At 50.2% G+C, this 17,890-nt stretch overlaps 2 protein-coding genes across 3 annotated transcripts in view; one reads left to right on the top strand and one right to left on the bottom strand.

Moving 5' to 3' along the window:
- TOGARAM2 (TOG array regulator of axonemal microtubules 2) overlaps positions 1–17,890 on the bottom strand; it is an 83,764-nt gene that overhangs the window by 1,461 nt on the left and 64,413 nt on the right. The window lies entirely within an intron of this gene.
- Positions 1,438–13,000, top strand: PCARE (photoreceptor cilium actin regulator). Of its 2 annotated transcripts, XM_049095731.1 has the most exons (3): positions 1,438–5,405; positions 10,013–10,184; positions 10,816–13,000. In XM_049095731.1, the coding sequence occupies exons 1-3, from the start codon at positions 1,741–1,743 to the stop codon at positions 10,900–10,902; spliced, it is 3,924 nt and encodes a 1,307-aa protein (XP_048951688.1). In that variant the 5' UTR covers positions 1,438–1,740; the 3' UTR covers positions 10,903–13,000. The 2 variants fall into 2 exon arrangements, with proteins under 2 accessions (XP_048951688.1, XP_025310063.1); XM_025454278.3 differs by having other exon boundaries at positions 10,013–13,000.

Here is a 17,890-nt window from a genome sequence, read left to right as displayed (position 1 = left end):
GTAATATTCCAGTGTATATATGGACCACAGCTTCTTTATCCATTCATCTGTCGAAGGACATCGTGGCTCCTTCCATGGTTTGGCTATTGTGGACATTGCTGCTATGAACACTGGGGTGCAGGTGTCCCATCATTTCACTACATCTGTATCATTGGGGTAAATACCTAGTAACACAAATTTCTGGGTTGTAGGGTAGTTCTATTTTTAACTTCTTGAGGAAACTCCATACTGTTTACCAGAGTGGTTGTACTATTTTTTCTTTTTCTTTCTCTCTTTTTCTTTCTCTCTTTCTTTCTCTCTTTCTTCTTTCTTTCTCTCTTTCTTTCTTTCTTTCTTTCTTTTTCTTTTTTCTTCTTTTTCTTCTTTCCCACTAGCTAGGCACTGAACCAAGCACTTACTAAGCATTAATCAACTTAATCTCCACAACAGTTCCATGAAGTAGGTACCATTACCCCCACTCCAAAGATGGGCTCAGCCTCAGGAGTTAAATAACTTTGGAAGCTCCCCCAACTAAAAAGAGAATGAGTAGGATTTAAACCCAAGTCTCTACTCCTTGCTCTAAACTACTGACAGCTTTAAAAAGTTTAAAAGTAGTTTTAAAATGGGCAGACACTCCCCTTCACTATGAACAAGAGCTCTGTGCTCAAATTATGTCAAAGCTGCGCTTGAAAAGGAAAATACAAAAAAAAAAAAAAAAAAAAAAAAAAAAAAAAAAGAAAATACAATTTACCCTTACATTCTACTCCTAATGACCAAATGGCACCCCACTACCTAGGGTTGGCTTATTTTCCTATGAGTAAGATTTAATTAAAAGCCTCTTTCTTTGAGAACATTGCCTCCCTAAGCCCCTCTGCTCCACAGGGACCAGCCTTGAGTTTTATATGGCAGTGAGCTTTCTTTGCTTTCCCCTTCACACCAGGGAAGATGACTTCCCTGCTATCAAACTCATTTCTCCAGTGTAAAGGAAAGCCACCTTGCCTTCTTTATTCACTGTCTTATTTTGAGAAGTTCTCTAGCACTAGAGAAAATGGTATTTGTATAAGCCACACAAACAACAACGCATCGCTTCAATTACTGTCAATTGTGTGTTTTGGGGTTTCCTTGAAAATAGCAGGTTGAAGCACACTTGGCTGGTTTGCCCTTATTAAACTGTGAAGGTCACTTCTCTGCCAGGATCTGTAGCCGGCGAGCCTTCTTTTCTCTTCCACAAAAAGCTCTTCCAGAGCTTTTTTGCAATTATGGCTCATTTCTCTAGGTTTCATATGGCAGGCGTCTGAACAGAATTAAAAGCATAAGCACGTGCAAAAATAATCCGCTTCCCAAGATAGTAAATGCTGAGAAGTTCTATATTAGAACACACTGTGAGTGCTGACTGGCTAGGCCATGATTAACCTAATAGGCTTAAAGTTCCACTTGCCATCCACATCTGTCAGGACATGAGCAGAGCACAGGCCCATAATCCATGAGACTGAGGTCCTTCAGAATTGCCCTGTTGCTCACTCACAGCAGAGGGTTTGAGACTTACAGCAACAGGACGACAGGCACAACTGCCTCAACACAGTGGGGCAAGGAAGTAAAGAAAGCTGGTTCCAAGGACACGGCGGCATGGACTTCAGGGAATTCTGGCCTGGAAATTGCCTGGACCAACTAGTAAGGCTGCCTTTTGTTCCTATTTCAAGGATGATTCTTTGAAAATTGCAAAGAGTGTGGGTGGGTGGGAGATGACTGCAGGCTGAAGTCATGGGGTGTACACCTTCCCACAATGACATTGTTAATAGTGTTGCTAAGAGTGGCATCCAGTTTTTTAAAAAGCCCAAGGCAATTTTGCCAGGACGTCAGGGGGGCAGTGAAAGATGCTCTATCCCTTTGCTGGTTCCAAGCTCCACCTGCTATGATTCTGGGGGAGGCTCCTCCCAGGCACAGAGGCTGGCAGAGGAGCAGCCAAAGGCCAGGTGGACCCAAAGCCCAAATGAAGGTCTCTATCAGCTCACAAGAGATCCCAAAGGGAAAGATATGGAAGGACTGCCCCCAGAAACCAAAACGTCCCGATCCCAGCTGGATGAATCACAAAGCCACATGGCTAAGGACCTTCCATCCAAGACACAGAGTTCTCATGGGTTCCAAGGGGCAGCCTTTTCTGGGGAAGAGAGTGAAGAAAGTACTACCCAGCAAAGAAAGCTGAGATGCCACACATGTGGCCAACAGGGCCATTTCTGCCAAACCATCCTTCCTGCTCACGAGCCTAAAGGCAAAGTGGATTTCCCTGAGCCCCTGGTGAAGGCCCACCAGCACGCCTACACCTACCTACACTCCTGCCTCTCCAAATATGAAGCAATTCTGTGCATCATTCATCAGGCCACCCAGACCCAAGAGCTGCTGCAGCCCATGGTCACCTTCCTGCTGCTATGCGTTGATGAGGTCAACCGGCTCTTGGGGGAGATCTCCAAGGATGGAGAAATGCTTCTCAAGGAAGTTAAGGGGGATCTGTCTTGGCCGTTGGGGAAAGGAGAGCCCCACGAGCAGCCAGATCTCCTGCAACAGCTTCTGCAGTACACAGTCAGCAAGCTGCTGGTGCTCAGTGGCACGGTGGCCTCGATCACGGGCAGCTTCCTGGAGGGCTCCGGCAATTACCTCCACGCTACCGCCTGCCACTTGGGAAATAAGCTGAGTACAAAGAGGGGTGTGGATGAATGCCTCCTAAGGGCTCTGGGGCAACTGGAAAGCTTGGCGAGCGGCCACAGAGACCCTGGGATGCAGGACAGACCCTTGTGCTCTGAGGACAGTGGCATCGGTGCTGACAACGAGTCTGTGCATCTGGTGGACAAGCTGGGCAAGCAAACCAGCTGGGACTCAGCATCAGAGCCTGCAGAATGGATGCCAGTGCTTTCATCCACAGGGGAAGCCAAGCTGTCAGGACATAGCTGGCAGCAAGGTCCTTTCCGGATGGGTTCCGACAGACCCCAGGACTGCCCACTCTCCAGGCCTCCGACGGCAAAGGTTCAGCCAACAGCATGGGGTGGAGCAGGTGGCCCATGGCCCTCTAGCACAGGCCCAGAAAATACTACTGCCAGGCCTGGAGGGATCAGCAAAAGTGCTCTGTGTGATTCCCTTGGGATTGGGATCTCGACAGAAGCACATTTTTCTAAAGGCTCCAGGTTGATGGACACCCCTTCCCTCAGTGAAGGTGAGGACAGCAGCCCAGACGAGGAGGAAGACCAGGTGAGTGGCATGAGTCAGTGTCCATGGCAGGAAAAATTGTCCCATCCGAGGCCACGCTCCTCACCTGGTGGCCCAGCAAGCCCATTCCAGCCACACCCCAGGAGGCTCAAGAGTCTCCAAGCCCAGGAAATGATTCTGAAAATGAAGGAAGCAATCAGTGAAAGGATCAAGTTCGTCCCTGTGCCTTCTGGGCCCCAGGACTGGGCCGAGGAGGAGGAGAAGACAGTGGTCTCCCCGAGACCTAGCACAGCCAGTGGCAGCAGCAGGGCCCCTGTGAGGCAGAGAAGGTCCCACTCAGAGGGGTGTCTGAAGAGTCACATGGAGGACCCCACCCTCCAGGAGCTGCAGAGGGTCCAGAGAGACCTTAGCCAGAGGCTGGAGGCATTTTATGCCCTGGGTGCACATCTGGGGCAGAACTCAAAGCAGGTTCTGCAGCCCCGGGCCACAGCTCTGAGGCCCGACACCTGCAGGGTTGCACCCAGCAACACCACCAGCAAACTGAAGGCTTCCCTCACCAAGGACTTCAGCATTTTACCGAGTCAGGCCAAGAGCATCTTACAGAAATGCAGTCCCCACCCTGAGAGCAAACAGTCCCCACAGGGGAAGGCCGAGGGGCTCCGGGTCACCACTCCATCGGGTGAGAAGGCCCATGAGGCTGCAGGGGCCGAGGACTGGAATGTCAGGAGCTGTCCCACCAGAACATCAGTCAAGAAACTCATTGAAACCTTCAGTCCCACTGAGGGTCTGAGGACCCTGGGCGATTTCAAGGACTCTGGGCCAAGCCCCTGCCTCAGGAAGTGGGGGATCCCCATCATACCTCCCAGATTTCCTATATACAGGGGACTTTCCCCTTTGTATCCAAAGCCCCAAATTTCTCCAGCTGCAAGTGGAGACTCTCTCAAGGTGGGCCCAGGCTGGAGGCCCCTAGCTCCCCTTTTCCCTCCTCTGCTTACAGCAGGAGCGTGCAAGAGGGAGGACCCCAATTTTAACTGTGAAACAGAAGAGGATCTAGAGCACCTCCCTCCACCACCTCTGGAAATCCTGATGGACAAATCATTCACCTCTCTGGAGTCCCCAGAAAGCAGCAAGCCAGCAGGAAGCTCCTCCAAAGGGACCCGGGCTCCGGGGCTCGGATCGGCCGACCCCGACAGGAGAACGTGGGCTTCGCCAAAGCTAAGAGCCTCCTTGAGCCCCACTGACCTGCTACCCAGCAAGAGCGCGAATGCCCCCGCCAGGCCCCACGGCACAGGCCCGGGGGGCAGCAAGAGCGGCTGCGGTACCAGAAAGCTCACCTTGGACCTGAGCCCCCCGCCCGCAGCCAGTGGAAACCCAGAGGCGGAGGGCAGAGGGGCTCGGAGTGCGGCGCCTGCAGACAGGGCCACCAGCCTGTGCAAGCATCCCCAGAAGGCCACCCCCTGGCACCACCCCAGCCACACATGTGGACAGCACAGGACCTGGGAACCCAGCCCGGCCAGGCCAGCGGGGGGGCCACGCTCTCCCGAGGGCCCCCGGCAGAGCCAAGACCGGAGCCCCCTGCTCGCCAGCAAGGCCTCTCCCCCAAGAGGCTCCTGGACACCCCGAGCAGACAGGAGGCAGCCGGCCTGTCACAGGCCCGCCCAGCCGAGTGCTCCCTCTGTGCAAGGCCCCCCCAGCGCACCCGGCAGCCCCCCGCGCAGCCCCCCGCTGCGGGGCCCCCCGGCCAGGGGGGAAGGAGCGCCCAGCGCTGCGCCCGAGAGCCCGCCCGCGCAGGACGAGGCCTGCAGCCCCCCGGGCCCGCGCACAGAGGCCAGTTCCCCCTCCTCGCGCCCCTCGCCCTCGCCCCCCGTGTCGCCTGCTCTGGGGCGCAGGTGGCCGGGCGCTTCTGCGCAGGGCGGGGGCGGCGCAGCCAGAGCCTCGGGGAACCCGCGCCCCCTCTTCTGGCCCGCGTCCTCGCCCGCGTTTGAAGCCGCCCCACCCGGGCCGCCGCCCCCTGAGGCTGGGGGCCCCCGGGGGACCCCCGCGGGCGGCTGGAGGAGCTCGGGGCCCGCGGCCAGGGCCGCCTCCCAGCGGGGCGGGGCTCTGTGCGCGCTCAACCCCCGGCCTTTCATCAGAAGGACCGCTTCGGACCCGCGCCCCGGCGGCCGCCCCCGGCTGCCCGCCCCCCGGGCGGCCGGCGACGCGGGGGGCTCCGCGCTCAGCAGGAGCAGGTAAGGAGGGTCCTCGGCGTGGCCCTGCGGGATCAGTGGCGCCGCTCGGCCCTTGGGATCGCCTGGGGCAGCCGTTTCCAGACTGTGCTCCGGGGGAAGAGGCAGTGGGAAGAGGGGCTGCGGGGTGGGGGTGCGGGGGGGGTACCCAGCCTCCCGCCACCCGCCCCATCCTTGAGCAACTGCGCCTTCATCTGTCCCTCATTTCAGGTTCCCAAGAAAGATTGTAATTGCACCAAGTTCTGCGTTAAAAATAGAGTTTAAAATAATCACATTAATCCAAGCACACACACACACACACACACACACACACACACAACCTTTATTTTACACTTGAGCTAAAGGACAGGAAATGATGTCCTACCCCCGCTGAGCCACTGTCACCCTGTCTGGAACCAGCAGCCTGATTTCTGTTGTCCCTGGTTTACTGAAGTAGGTGGGAGATGCTCAAACTTCCTGATCCCACCACCCCCTTTAAACTCTTAGGAGTTCTGGAGAACCTCAAAGAACCTTTGTGTAGGTGGGCTGCCTCTATCACTTTTTACTGAATTATAAATTAAAATTGAGAAATATTTAAAATACTTGTTTTTTCAATGACCCCATTATACATCGCCATAAAAAGCAGGTATATTTTCCACAACAAAAAAAATTTAGTGAAAAGAATGGCATTGTCTCATATTTTTGCAAAATACGCAAAAAAATTCCTTTCATGTCTGGCTTCAGGGAAAGATAGTGGCCTTCTCAGATCTGCTTCTGCACTCCATCTGGTGTGATATCACACATCCTATAGACTGGAAAAGTCCACTCTACATTCATGAAAGAATGAATGACTAAGGCAAATAACATCTTGATAGTATTATGAAAATAGTTTTGACCTCATAGATCCCCCTCAAAAAGTGTCTCAGGGACACCCAGGGGACAAGTCTTGAGATGGCTGGTCCTAAAAGTATGGAATATAAACGTTTGGCTTTCCCACACCTCCAAAGACTTGCCTCCACTTCCCTTCCACTCTAGCCTCGTCTCTGCCTCCCTGTTAGGAGGTGTGTGGAGTAAGGGCAGGATCCTTCATGGGCACTGAGTACCAGAAATCAGGTAGAAAGACTGCCATCACTACCCTTTGCAGACTAATTCCAAATGTGCCTTTTTCGTGAGGGCAGCTGACTTGCGTGTCATTGGCCCAGCCATGTAGGCAGGCCTGGGCATGAGGTGGCAACGGGTCATGAGTCAAGGTAGAGCCATTGTCTGAACATGGAAAGAAAGACACATAGGCCCAAGTAGGTAGAACGCATAAGGGAAATGCTTCTTTTCCAGAATGCGACATGGGGAGAAAAGTATCTGAGACCTGTTGGAGAAGAACTCTTATCAATGTGTCTTAATGTCAGATGGGACAAAGCTCAACCAACACGGTCTTTGCTATCTTTGAAATACCCATTGTTGTGTCAATCAGCAGTTTATGTTGGCCAGAGTGATACGTGTTACACACTTCACAATCTGTTGGAGGCATAAATGGTAATTTTTTACAAAGTACTTGGCAGTCGATTTTAAATAAAGATATTATCTAGGGAAAAAAAGATATTATCTAGGGAAAGTTGTGCATTATTATAGTTATATAAACTTCCCCAACCACTTGAAAGAAATGAAATATTGATTATTTTTGCAAGAATCTTAATGTAATGCTGCTCTTTTCTTAAATCTAAAATGAGCTTCCTATAGTACAGTGCTTTTCATCTAAGAACCTCTATAAATGTTAATGCATTACTCCTCACACTAGCCACTTATTCTGTTATTACATTTCTAAAACTGTGCCCTTCAGGAGAAGAGCTCGGGAGAACAGGGACAATAAAATGGCATTAATTAAAAACACTAACATTTTAAAACAGCAGGAGCAATAATAAAGTAACATAAAATTGTTCAAGAAGAAAATAATGCCCTTCTCTCAGGCTTCTCTACGGAATAGGGCAGCTTAAAAGGTTGTTTTATGTCCTGAATCTCACTACTTGAAGAGATGGGAGGTGGGTGGTGGGGGGGAGAGGGGGGGTGGAGAGGAAGTGCTTGTAGCTTGAAAGAAAGGAGGATTCCTAAACAGGAGACTTCCCAAGGTCACATGGAAGGTCACAATAGCACTCCTTCCCCTACCTCCTGAGTAGACCACACCTCCAAGCCACCCCCCCCCCCCCCACCAACAGAAAATGTGAGCATGTGTTGGATGTGTTGGGAAAATACTCATCGTCCAGTCCCTCCACCCCTCCACCCCTGTAAAGTTGACATCTGGGAGCAGAAGCATGCCAGCTACAAAAGCACTGTTTCCCACTCTGTAAATGCATTTTTTTTTTTTTGCCTGCCCTCCTGTGTACAGGAAACCAGAACAAGGAAATAGGCATGGTTTGCCCAAAATCATGCAGCTAGCTAATAAGCCAGGGCCAGAGACCAAAAGGACTCAGAGCAGGCTGTTTCCCCAAGCAGGGACGGCAGTGCTGCAACCACACCCAAGGTACCTTGTGGCAGAGGCAGGCTTTGCAGGATGACCTGGCCCACATGCGGCATTGACCTGCTTCTCATCACCCCGTGCCAGGCACCAGTCCCTTTTATAGAAAACATGATAATTTATATCCCCCTGATCTTGGAGCCCGGGGGATTGGGGATCGTCCTTGGAGGCTTACCCAGGAAGCTCAGGTACTGAACTTCAGCGGTTATTTATGTTTTGGATCCCCTGATGGATGTGCCATCTCTAGGTTTTAGCATGCTGAGGCATTGTGAGCATTCAAGAAGGGTCCAGACTTTCTGGCCTGCATGCCATGCTTTCTTTGTTTATACTGGACCAGGCAGGGGCTCTCTGCAGCCCAGTTCCCCCAACCCTACTTCCTGGAGCAGGCTACCAACCGACCAGCAGGACAGTGGCTGGGCAGCCTGCCTCCCCAGCCATTCTGGGATTGAGTAGAAGCACAGCCTCAATGTGGCAACCAGGAAAATCTACCTCCTAGACCGAGCCTCACACAAGTGTGGAACCTGGTTGGGGTTGGGGAAACCACAGTTCTAGGACAAAATGGTTTATCATCTCCACTGACGCTGCATGCCACAGCCTATCCTCCAGACATGCCCCATTCCTGCCAGCTACTCCAGCTGGGGAGCCCCAAAGGGTCATGGATGAAGTGCATCCTGCACATGCATTCCCTTGCTCCACAAGGGGCACAGGGAGCAGTAAGTAAGGTGGGAGCTGGTCCTGCACACAAAATCACGCTTGATCAGACAGGGACCTCCCAGTAATGAGGCCAAAGGCCAAGGTGGATGAGACTGGCTCTTGGGAACACAGTGAGATTCTCACTGCCTAAAAATCACATGCATGCCAGTCTCAGTTCCCACTCCACCCCTGCCCACATTCCTGCCACCTTGATCTTAGTAGAATCCAAACTCAAACTTACCCTCCACTGGTTCAATGTCTCAGGTAAGCCTAACCACACAGAGCTAAGCACGCTGCATAATAAAGCTCAAGAACCTGCCATCACCGGCAGAGAGAAGGGCTTTCTGGTCTGTCTATGTGGGGAGGTGGGTCCAGTCCTGGACCTGAGGTGACTAATTGCGAGGCACTGACCCTCAGGTGCCTATGTGTCATGTGACAGGGTGGTCCCTAGTTTCCCTTCCAGGTGTGACTTCCTGTTCATGCTATGAAGCAGCACCAGAGTGACAGCTGGCCATTTACTGAGCACTTATCACGCGCTAGTTCTTATACGAAGAGTTTTACACACTTCATTCAATATTGATACCTTTGAGCGCCCTGTGAGATGTGTACTATTACCATCCCCATTTTATAAAGAAGGGAACTGGGAACCAGATTAATGTACTATGGGACACACAGCTAGTAAGTGCAGGACTTGAACTCAGACGGCCAGACTCCAACCTTCAGGCAGTAACGATGAGGCCAGCCTGCCAGCGCACAGCCAGTGTGGCTTTCTGAGCTGGTCCCCTTCTGGCCTGAGCTTGCTCCATGCTTGGGATCATTCTTCATTCCACACTCCCAATGCACACGGGGTATCCTTCTCCCCTCAAAGCCCCTCTCACTGTGTCACTCAGCAGCTGAGAAGTTCTGTTCTAGCCAAATGCCAGGCTTAGGCCAAGCACTTGCCATTTTTCTCCATTCAGGAAAAGGGTGGCAGCTGAGTAAAGCAGGGTGTGGTGGGGTGTTCTTTTTGCTGTTATTGTTGGTGTTGTTTTTAATTCAACTAGCTAAGCCTAGCCCTTCATTAAACAAGAAGTGCCTTAAAAATAAAAATAAAATAAAGGCCCAGCTCCCAGAGGTCCTGAGGGAGCTGCTTTGTTCAGAGCAGCCGGATCCTGGGCATGAGGGGAGGAACAGGACTCGACCTGTCAGCACAAACCCCAGGGCTCAGTTCCCACGGCGCCCAACCACCACAGGCACGCCCCGGGACGGCACCCAGATAGCACCAGTCAGGCAAACCTGATGAGGGGGATCCACGGGCCTGTGGGTGAAACAGAGGGTGAGGACCTGAGAGAATCAGAATGGGAGTGGATGTTACCGGGCAAGGGGGGCTGGGGGGAGGGCAGAAGGAACAGCTAAGGAGGGTTTGATCTGCATCTGTCCTTTCTCTCCGCAGCAGCAGTGAGGAGAGCCTCAAGAAGGACACAGAGCCATGGAACAGCCCCTGTGCCCCAGAACTGAAGGGTGGTAGCAGGGGTGCGTCTCCCCCAGAGCTCTGCGTGTTGGGCCACGGGCTGCAACGGGAGGTCAGAGCCAGCCGCACCCAGGACAAGCCTCAACAGAAAGAAGTAGCTAATCAGGCTAATCAACAGGGTGACACTGATGCCAGTCACCCCAGAAGGCAATGGGAGACAGCCAAGCATCAGACTGTCCCATAAATGGTGGGCCCACCAAACTCCTATGGAGGTGTCCTAGAACCATCTGGAAGGTGCAATGCCCAGAGGGTCTGCTAAATTCTACACATTTGCCATTTTCAGCCCCAGATTCTGGTTTGCCTAAGGGTTCAAAGATGAACTATAACTTTGGACCCCAGGGTGACATTCTTTAATCTTTCAAGTCCTGGCCTTAACTTAGGGGGGAAAATACATTTATCGCCTACTTGATGGGCTGGGGGGTTTTACCTGGGTTAGTTTCATGGACTCATTTAATCTGCACAACAACGAATGGAGCAGATAGCATGTTCCTGGTTTTGCAGATACGAAAACCAAAGCGCCCCTTCCCCTACCCCAACCCCAAAGTGTCTTGCCTGAGGTCTCACAGCCAGGAAGAGAAGAGAGCAAAAATTTGAACAGGTGTGCCTGACACCAGAATCCCTTGTTTTTCGTTACGTTTCATTGCCCATGACTATTCCATCACTCCATTTGCCTAAAGCAAACATAGTTGTACAAATGGTTGGAAAGCGTTGTGGTTTTTTCACAGGTTACACAGCGGCACAGCATTCAAGTCACCATTGAGAGCTTTGTTGAGAAGCTGATTACTCCAGAGATAGGAAGACCATGGAATTAAGACACACACCCTCCTTCTCCTCCCTCCCAAGTACAGACCCAAAGCCCTCAACACAGCTTCCAGCCCACTCCTTTGGCTGAGCGGCCTCGGGTTGCTTCTCAGAGGCGTGTCTTGGATGCTCTGCCCTACGCATCCACATGCCTCTCACACTGGGTGCAATCATGCCTTGCAAACAAGCAGCCTATTCTCCACGCCCTATAGGGGCTGGAGCGCGGGAAGATGCACGCACTCACACACACACACACACACACACAGACACGTACGTGCATGCACATGCCAGTCTCTCCCAGGGGCTTCTCGGCCAACTTTATTCCCAAGTCATCTGGACAACTTCTGCCAGAGTCAAAATGGAGTGAAGAACTACCGTTCCTGCCAAAACCCTGCTTCTGCCAACGCGCTAGATATTTGCTGCAGATCTTGGAACTCTTCCACTGGTGGCTGTGAGTGCTTTCTATTTAGAAAGAATTTGCAGTAATTGGGTGATTCAGTGCCGGCTCAGTAGGTTGTCAAAAGACAAGAATTCTCACCCACGGGGTATGGCTAAGGGGCCATCCTCCAGATCTGCTGCAAAGCTGATTTTCTTTTTAAGTTTGAAAAAATTACAGACTTCAAGTCCTTTCTGGTTGAAATAGATCATGGCTCGAGAACAAGTTAAGCTGGGTCCTACGGGCTACAGCTACCTGTAAATGAAGTCACCTTGACTCATTCAGTTATTAAAATAGGGGTGACAAGGATAATCTCTTCAAAGGCACCCAAAGAATCATTGATTAAACCACCAACAGGGGCCACAAGCCACCCCTCTATTGGGAAATGTCTGTACACACCCAGCTGAATGCTCACGGTTGCTGCGTGGCGGCACTAATTGTCAGAGCAGAGCTCGGGCAGCTGTAGGGCAGACTTCGGGCAGAGCCACATGCAGGGGTGAGTGGGTGGACCTGGGGATCCGCCTGGCCACAGGAAATGGGAGCAAGTCCAGCTACCCGGGCAGGGCAGGGCTGAGGTAAGTGTGTGGGAACAGCCAGCTTTGGGAAACATGCGTGCTACAAAGCTGGCCAGTCTGCCTACCTGGGCAGGCCAGCTGCAGTGGGGAGGGAAGGGGGGTGTGGGCCCTAGGCAGGCTGGGCACGGAGCCAAGCCAAGGGGAAGCAAGCAGGAGAAGAAATGCTGCAGCTCATGGGTAAGCAGGCTCAGGATGGACCCTGCCCTGGGCAAGGGTTTAGGGGCAGACTTCCCAAGGTCTGGAGAAACAAAGCAGAAACAGAGAAGCAAAGGGAGATTGGACAGGGACGCCATTCATGAAATGGGGAGACAATCTGGGGTGTTATCACAGAGACAATAAAAAAATCTAGTTCTGGGAACCAGGATAGGAATTGGGAGCCAGATCTGCAAGAGGAGGAAGAAAGGCCAACCTCTCCCTCAAAGGATCCCCACTCAGAGGTTTGGGCTGGTTTAAGTCTTTAGGGGGGCCGAGTGTACCCAGCTACGGCAATGAAAGCTAGGTGTGGACACCTGGGAGCCACGTACCCTATTACATCCCAGAGGGAGTCAGCGTCAGAGAGAATGCCCTGCAAGAGTAGGGCCTCCCTGAGTGTGCCGGGCAGGAGGCTCTCTGAGGGCAGACGGTGCCCCTTCCCCCGAGCTAGGCCACTAAGTAGCAGTGACCTCCACCGTTCCTGCGCTGCAGGCAGCGCTGAAGGATACAGGGCTTCCAGGATTCCTGTGTCAGGGGCCCTGACCTGCTCCCTCCACATCTACTGAGCACCTAGTTGTACCAGGACAGTGCCAGACTCCTGCTATATACCCCCATACATGATGTCGTGAGAGGCCTCCCGGTCCAAGCAGCAATGACAATGAGGTGATATAGACTCTTGTGTTGGTGAAGGACCCAAAGTCTTCAAGAATCCCAAGTCAGCTTCCTCTGGGGTAAAGCAGAGGGGTTGCAAGGCCAAGGTCAAAGGTGAAGCAGTGCCTAGCTGGCACAGGAGCAGATGGGTCACAGATGTGGTTTTTTGGCTACCATCACAACCACCAGACTTAGCTCAAATTATAGGTGAATTAGACATTGTATAAAAGAAATTAAATGTACCATGACAGGCAACTTGAGTGGCTTCAATTCAGTTTCACCCCTCCTTGAGAACAAGCCTTTACTCAAACCCATGTCTTTGGTTCCTGCCTTGGAGAGCATGCTGCTGGTGGTCATGAGGGACAAGCCCAATCCCACAGCTTCTCAGGTCACTCTCACGCACCCACCTCTCCTCCACCCAAGAACCTCATCCTTGCTGAGCCCAATCCACTTCTTGAGCTCAAAGCAGAAGGGAGAGCAGAGTTTCTATTTTGTCTTATCTTTTAAAAGTAATTATACCAATAGGCCCAACGCATTAAAGACTCATGAGTCTGTGTCCGTCCTTCCCAAAGTTAGAAACCAAGAAGGAATGTTGGGCATAAAGACAAAAGAGAGGGTGCCTGTTAGGCTCAGGAGGTTAAGCTCCTGCCTTCAGCTCAGGTCATGATCCCAGGGTCCTGGGATAGAGCCCAAGTCAGGCTCTATTCTCAGTGGGGAGCCTGCCTCTCCCTCTGCCCTACCTCCTGCTCGTGCACTCTCTTTCTCTCTCACTCTCACTCTCACTCACTCTCTCTCAAATAAATAAAAAACTTAAAAAATAAGGACAAAAGAGAGCCCACCACAAAAAAGATCAATTTAAGGGGTGCATATAATACCTATATTCCTATTTTGGGACAACTCTCTTCCAGAGGTGTCCAGCAATCATCAACACCCATGGAGATCCCCAGAGCTGCAGAGAGGGAGGTGCTTTAGCTTTTTATCTAATACATTAGAAACATAGCATATAGTTCTGCCCCAAGGGCAAAACACAACTTTCCAGGTCTATCAAAAGGATTCATGGAGAAAAAAAAAAAAAAATCAGATATAATATTCTGGTGCAACAGTGATAGCTTTTAACAAGTATAAATACAAGACGAAATATAACTGCTCTCCACAGCCTGGATCTGCGTGGCTGTTCACTATGAGCAGCATCTAGTTCTTTCCTTACATCATATCCCCAGTTCAGAACCTGAAATAATCCGTGTTGATAGAAATGCAGGGCAGACGACTGAAGAGACTTTTCTTTCACCATGAAAAGCTTATGTTTGACAAGACTTGTCTCATCAACCCTACGACATGAATGAAAGGGATTTTGAGAAATAGATTCTTTTTTCTAAACTAAACCAGTGTTTTGCATGTATCAGGGGAGCTGGTGCAGTGAATTATAAGTGTCAACATGTTTGTTGAACTGAATTGATCATCTGGTTGACGGCGTACAGGCTGCCAACACTCACCACATCTTCCAAAGGAAAGCTTTGCAAAGGTAATATATTTTTAAGTAGCCTCATACCAGAGATTCTGTTGAACTGCCATAAAGTAAATGTGTTCTGGGCCTGTATTAACAGAACGTGTTATACTGCACTGTGGTTTACTCCCTGTGCCTACCTGAAGTTTAAATAAATTTCCATCAATCCATCCCGACATTTTTATGAAATGTAATTAAAGATGCGTTGCACACGCAGAGGAGCAAACGGTTAATTCACTCCACACTCTAATTCAATTTTATGGAGGACCCTGGACACTGCTGGCTTGATTACTTTCACGGACTTCAGAAAGTAACTTCACCAACAGCCTGTGGACCCTGGGACTACAGGATTCCAGCCACCTGGTAGCCTGGGTCCTGAATGCTCTAATCCCAGACACCCTTGAAGTCTCGCACAGGAGTTAACAACCTGTTTTGGCTAGAATGGCAGCATTAGCAGGAGTCAGGTACAGCCCGAGACAAGCCTGGTGGGCCTGAGGTGGAGGAAGGAGATGAATTGAGAAACAAGGAGAAGAAGGGCGTGGTGAATGTGTCCATCATGCTGGGGAGCCGGAGTCCATCCCGCTGCTCCTGATGGTTGGAACTGGGACCCAGAAACTGAGGCCCGACTCCTCCATCCCCCACCGCCGCCCTGTGACCCAGCTTCCAGGGGCCCATTCCTTCCTCTGGAAAGTGCGATGATGATGCCAACCACCATATCCTGTCATGGATAAGACACAGGGAAACTCGCCTCTTCTAAGCCATCTTATTGAGCCTTCTGGAAGAACTGCCCTGGTGATCCCTCCACCACTTTTGTTTGTAATGTTCATCTCCGCCACCTCTATGCGTCGAGATTCTGATTAAGAAAAGAAAGTACGGTTTCCCCCTCCTTCCAGATCTGTGCTTGATTCTTGGAGAAAGTTAAAAACAGCTGTCAAACTCAGCTAGAATTGACTTCCTTCTCTGTAGGATTCCATGTCTTTCAAAGTGAAAAGACTTTGAGACATTTTGCTTGCAATCACGATGGCAAATGTCAAACATTCCAAATGGAAAAAAAAAATTAAGCTTCAGAATCTCCCACTTATTCCCATGCTGAGTCGGGGGTGATTTGTCAGTCAGATGCTCGGAATGACTTTAGTGCCTCCTAACTAAAGGTTTTACTGGGCTGAGGCTAGAGTTAATAATAATTATACCTTTTCTTTGTAACACTCTACATTTTCAAAATGCAATTATCTACATTGTTTTATTAGATTTTTTTTAATGTCATGAGATGAAAAGCAAGTCTTTTTTTCAACACCTTTCACAAATTAAAAAAAAAGAAGGCTGAGGGATGTCAAAGACACGTCGCCAGCTAATGGCAGAACAGGTGCCCCAGCACCTGCCCAGCCTTGGTTCTAACACCTACTGCCAGCATGATTTAGGTTATTCTAAAAGATACCACAACCTTCCATGGAAGAAATTCTCAGTTTTCTCCAACATTTACAAGTAGGAAATTATTTTTCAGATCTAGCCAAAGGCCAGCTATAATTTTAGCTGTTCCTCTGAAACTAGCTTGGATGGAAATTCAAAACAAAATTTCCAAGAGAATTATCTTCTATAATTACCTCCTCTACACACCTTAACCTCTCCTCGTTCCCCCCACCACACACACACACACACAAAAACTACCCCTGGCATTGAAAAAAAAAATAGTCTTTTTAAGAAAAAAAAAAATCTTTGTTCCTTGTTGTCATGAAGCCTTAAAGTGGGCTTCCAGGTGAACCCCCTGGCTGAACAGACAGCATTTTAGGAGACAGCTCTTCCATTTGATTGCTAGTGCCCCAAAGTAGTAAAAACCAGCGGTTGAGACAGAAAGGAAATATAGATCCTGGGAAACAAATTGCCTTCATGAAAATTATTTATCTAGCTTTTTTTTTTTTTTTTCTTTTCTCCTTTGGAAGGGGACAGGATTGGCTTTGTTTACAAAACCTGGTGACTTTTTAAAGCTATTGTTTAGTTAATGGCTTCTGACACCAGCCGCAGAGGTGCTGGATCACTTTCTGGATGTAAAGAGTCTCAAGGAGAACCCAAGGTGATGCTAATAACAGCTGTCAACCCACAGAGAGGTAATTATATAGCTGTGATTAAAACAAAACAAAACCTTCAAATGTTATAGCCTTCTTCACTGAAACACCAGGTGACGGGACATGGAGATGACGTAACAACCGCCCTGAATAAGCCCCAGTAATGGTTAAGGACCAAACAGGAACCCCTATGGATCCCAGCTGCAGAAACACCCATCTGGTGAGCAACCCCGGCAGTGATGCTGTCCTACTGCCTGCCAAGGGACTGCCGGGGCCCAGCTGGGAGCAGGCAGTGAGGACACTGCTTCACCACCCCAGCTGCCTTGTAGGGAGAAGCACAGAGATAATCCAAGTGCACAAACCTCCGGTTAGAATAGCAACCAATTCTGGGGACCTAACCAAGGGCATGATTATGGCTAATGATTCTGTATTATGTACCTGAAAGTTACTGAGAGAATAAAACTCAACACACACACAAAAAGAAACGGTAGTTACGTGATGGAATGGAGGTGTTAGCTAATGCTATGGTGCTGATCACTTTGCAATATGGAAATGTGTCAAGTCCACACATTGTACACCTTAGACTCTCACTATATTCTATTCTATGTCCATTATAACGCAATAAAGCTGAGGGGGAAGCCAAGAAAGAAAAGACTGCACCCTGGGCCCCACCCCATGCCAACTGAACCAAAATCCGTGGGGGTGAGTCCCCGACATCAGTATTTCTTTTTTTTTTTTCTTTCTTTTTTTCTCTTTTTTTTTTTTTTTTTTTTGACATCAGTATTTCTTTCCGTCTCCCTGGATGATGCTGAGGCAGAGCGAGTGGAAAAATACAAAGCAGGGAAAAGAAACCAAGACAGGAAGCAGGGCCTGGAGGGAGCTTTTCCTCAAGCCCCAGAAATTCCAAAGTAGTTTCATGTCCTCAGACAAGTCTCATCCTTAATTCTTACACTGGAGACAGAGGGGAGCCCTTCCGTGGCTACAAGCTGTATTCCCAGGCCCCAGAGCATCTTAAGGAGGCGGAGCTCCCCGCTGCACACACAGCTGAGCCAAGAATGGGGCGGCCTGGGCTCAGACCCCCTGACTGGGCCTCCATTAGGCCTCCTTCTCCTAGGCCCAGGCTAACATGCTGTCTTCCCTTTGTTTTAAAATTAAAGATGTGGGGGGAACCTGGGTGGCTCAGTCAGTAAAGTAACCGACTCTCGATTTTGGCTCAGGTCATGATCTCAGGGTGGGGAGGTGGAGCCCCCTGCAGTGCTCTGAACTCAGCAGGGCATCTGCTTGAGCTTCTCTCACTCTCTCGCCCTCTGCCCCTCCCCCCACCACTGTGCATGTGGGTGCACATTCGTTCACTTGCTCTCAAATCTTAAAAAAATAAAATAAAAGTAATGTGGGAAACCTTTTGAGATGGAAATTTCCTGAGGTCCCTGCACCCCAAGAACCACCCAGCGCCTCCCCAATGGGGTTGGGCCAGGAGCATTGCCCACAGAGAGCACCTGTCCAGAGACTAGATTTAAACTTAAAATAGTGAAAGAAAATGGAACTTTGTAGAGTTAATGCTTCGCCTTTCAGCTATTTCCA

This window comes from Canis lupus, chromosome 17 (genome assembly GCF_003254725.2).
Source record: "Canis lupus dingo isolate Sandy chromosome 17, ASM325472v2, whole genome shotgun sequence".
Classification (NCBI taxonomy): Eukaryota; Metazoa; Chordata; class Mammalia; order Carnivora; family Canidae; genus Canis; species Canis lupus.
The sequence above is the reverse complement of the archived record's forward strand: the minus strand, read 5'-3'. Positions and strand labels throughout refer to the sequence as shown.

Coding starts and splice junctions, on each gene's coding strand:
- PCARE (XM_025454278.3), top strand. CDS start 1,741: ATGGGGTGTACACCTTCCCACAATGACATTGTTAATAGTGTTGCTAAG. Junction 5,406..10,012: donor TCCGCGCTCAGCAGGAGCAG/GTAAGGAGGGTC, acceptor TTCTCTCCGCAG/CAGCAGTGAGGAGAGCCTCA.